Source organism: Oxyura jamaicensis, unplaced genomic scaffold (assembly GCF_011077185.1).
Source record: "Oxyura jamaicensis isolate SHBP4307 breed ruddy duck unplaced genomic scaffold, BPBGC_Ojam_1.0 oxyUn_random_OJ61049, whole genome shotgun sequence".
Taxonomy (NCBI): Eukaryota; Metazoa; Chordata; class Aves; order Anseriformes; family Anatidae; genus Oxyura; species Oxyura jamaicensis.
In genome coordinates, this window is record NW_023306942.1 from 837 (window position 1) to 3418 (window position 2582).

Here is a 2582-nt window from a genome sequence, read left to right on the forward strand (position 1 = left end):
CCCCCGTGGCCGCCTCCGCCCTGCACCCCAAGGTGCCCCCCCGGCCCCTCCCCGCCTCCCCCGTCCCCGTCGCCGCCTCCCCGGTGTCCCTGGGGCCGCGGGGGGGCGGGGCCGCCTGGAAGGCCCCCGCTGACGTCACGCGCCCGTCTCCCATGGCAACCGCTGACGTCACTCGCGCGTCTCCCACGGCAGCCGGTGACGTCGCCCGGGCGTCTCCCGTGGCAACCGGTGTGTCTCCCACGGCAACCGCTGACGTCACTCGCGCGTCTCCCATGGCAACCGGTGACGTCACTCGCGCGTCTCCCATGGCAACCGGTGACGTCACTCGCGCGTCTCCCACGGCAACCGCTGACGTCACTCGTTCGTCTGCCCCGGCAACCGCTGACGTCACTCGCGCGTCTCCCGTGGCAACCGGTGACGTCACCCACCTGTCTGCCCCGGTAACCGCTGACGTCACCCGCGCGTCTCCCGTGGCAACCGCTGACGTCGCTCGTGCGTCTGCCCCGGCAACCGGTGATGTCACTCGTCCATCACCCGCGGCAACCGCTGACGTCACCCGTGTGTCCCCCGCGGTAACCGCTGACGTCACTCGCGCGTCTCCCGTGGCGACCGCTGACGTCACCCGTGCGTCCCCCGCCATTGGTGCTGACGTCACTCGGCCGTCACCCGCCCTAACCGCTGACGTCACCCGTGCGTCTCCCGTGGCGACCGCTGACGTCACCCCCGTGTCACCCGCCGTGAGCGGTGACGTCACCCGCACGCCACCCGCTGTCACTGCTGACGTCACTCGGCCGTCGCCCGCAGTTAGCGGTGACGTCACCCGCTTGTCACCGATGGCCTCCACCGATGTCACCCGCGTGCCACCCGCGGTCACTGCTGACGTCACACACGTGTCACCCACAGCCACCAGTGACATCACACGCCCGTCACCCACGGCCACCAGTGGCGTCACCGCCGCGTCACCCGCCCCAGCCACCGCCGAGGCCACCAAACTGTCCCCTGGGGCCACCGCCACCGTCCCCAGGGGGTCCCCGGGTGCCGTGGCCACCGCCAGTGCCACCATGGCCACCGCCAGTGCCACCGCGGCCACCAGCAGCGCCTCTGTGGCCACCGCCAGTGCCACCGCGGCCACCGCCGCCGTCCCCAGGGCGTCCGTCACCGTCACCGCCGATGCCACCAAGGCGCCCCCGGCCACCGCCCTCGCTGCCACCGCGGTCGCCGTTGTCACCAGGGTGTCCCCCGTGGCCAGCGCCAGCGCGGCCGCTGCTGACGTCACCAAGGTGGCCGCTGCTGACGTCACCAGGGCGTCCCCTGTCCCCGTGGCCACCGCTGTTGTCACCAGAGCCTCGTCCGTGGGCCCTGCCGGAGTCAGTGACGTCATCAAAAACAATGCTGACGTCATCAAAAACAATGCTGATGTCATCAAAGCTAACACTGATGTCATCAAACCCAACGCTGATGTCATCAAACCAAATGCTGATGTCATAAAAACCAATGCTGATGTCATAAAAGCCAATGCTGACGTCACCAAACCCAACACTGACGTCACCAAAGCAGTGACTGACGTCATCAAACCCAACGTTGACGTCATCAAACCCAACGTTGACGTCATCAAACCCAACGCCGATGTCACCAGAGCGGCCTGTGATGTCACCAAAACCACCGTTGACGTCACCAGGGCCACAGTTGATGTCGCCAGGGCCACCGCTGACATCACCAGAGCGGCCAATGACGTCACCAAAGTGACCCCTGACGTCACCAAAGCCACCGTCGATGGCACCAAACCCGCTGACGTCACCGCAGTGACTGCTGCTGCCGCTGCGGGGGCCGCTGACGTCACCAAACCCACGGCTGACGTCACCAAAACGACCCCTGACGTCACCAAGATGACCTCTGACGTCACCAAGGTGACCTCTGACGTCACCAATATGACCCCGGACGTCAACAAGACGATCTCTGATGTCACCAAGACGCCCCCCGACGTCCCCATGACGCCCCCCGACGTCCCCGGGGCCGCCGCTGACGTCACCGTCCACGCCGCCGCCAGCGCCGCCGCCGCCGTCCTCGCCGCCGTCCCCGCGGTGGCCGCGCCGGGGAAGAAGAAGAAGAAGAAGCGCAGCTCCTCCTCCTCCTCCTCCTCCTCTTCCTCCTCCTCCTCGTCCTCGTCTTCCTCCTCCTCCTCCTCCTCCTCCTCGGACTCCGACTCCAGCTCCAGCTCCTCCGACTCGGCGCCGCCCTCGCCGGCCCCCGCCCCCGGCACCGAGCCCAGCGCCGGCGTCCAGCCCGGGTGAGTGCCACCGCCGCGGGGACACGGGTGGCCCCCGGGTGGCCCCTGGGTGTCCCCCACGTCCCCTGGGTGTCCCCTGGGTGTCCCCTGGGTGTCCCCCGTGTCCCCTGGGTGGCCCCCGGGTGGCCCCTGGGTGGCCCCTGGGTGTCCCCCATGTCCTCTGGGTGGCGCCTGGGTGGCCCCTGGGTGGCCCCTGGGTGGCCCCTGGGTGTCCCCCAGGTGTCCCCCACGTCCCCTGGGTGGCCCCTGGGTGGCCCCTGGGTGTCCCCCAGGTGTCCCCCACGTCCCCTGGGTG

At 69.2% G+C, this 2582-nt stretch overlaps 2 protein-coding genes across 2 annotated transcripts in view; both read left to right on the plus strand.

The window, feature by feature from the left end:
* LOC118158907 (vegetative cell wall protein gp1-like) overlaps window positions 1–199 on the plus strand; it is a 943-nt gene extending 744 nt beyond the window's left edge. Inside the window, exon 3 of the mRNA XM_035313578.1 lies at window positions 193–199. Coding sequence (XP_035169469.1) covers window positions 193–199 — 7 coding nt within the window. The remainder of the gene's footprint in view (window positions 1–192) is intronic.
* A 634-nt stretch (window positions 200–833) lies between these two features.
* On the plus strand, window positions 834–2287 carry LOC118158908 (oviduct-specific glycoprotein-like; the record flags this gene model as incomplete). The annotated part of the gene is made up of 4 exons (XM_035313579.1): window positions 834–869; window positions 1025–1147; window positions 1248–1767; window positions 1828–2287. Coding segments are annotated over exons 1-4 (1139 nt in total), but the record flags the coding sequence as incomplete, so codon positions are not given.
* Window positions 2288–2582: the final 295 nt, after the last annotated feature.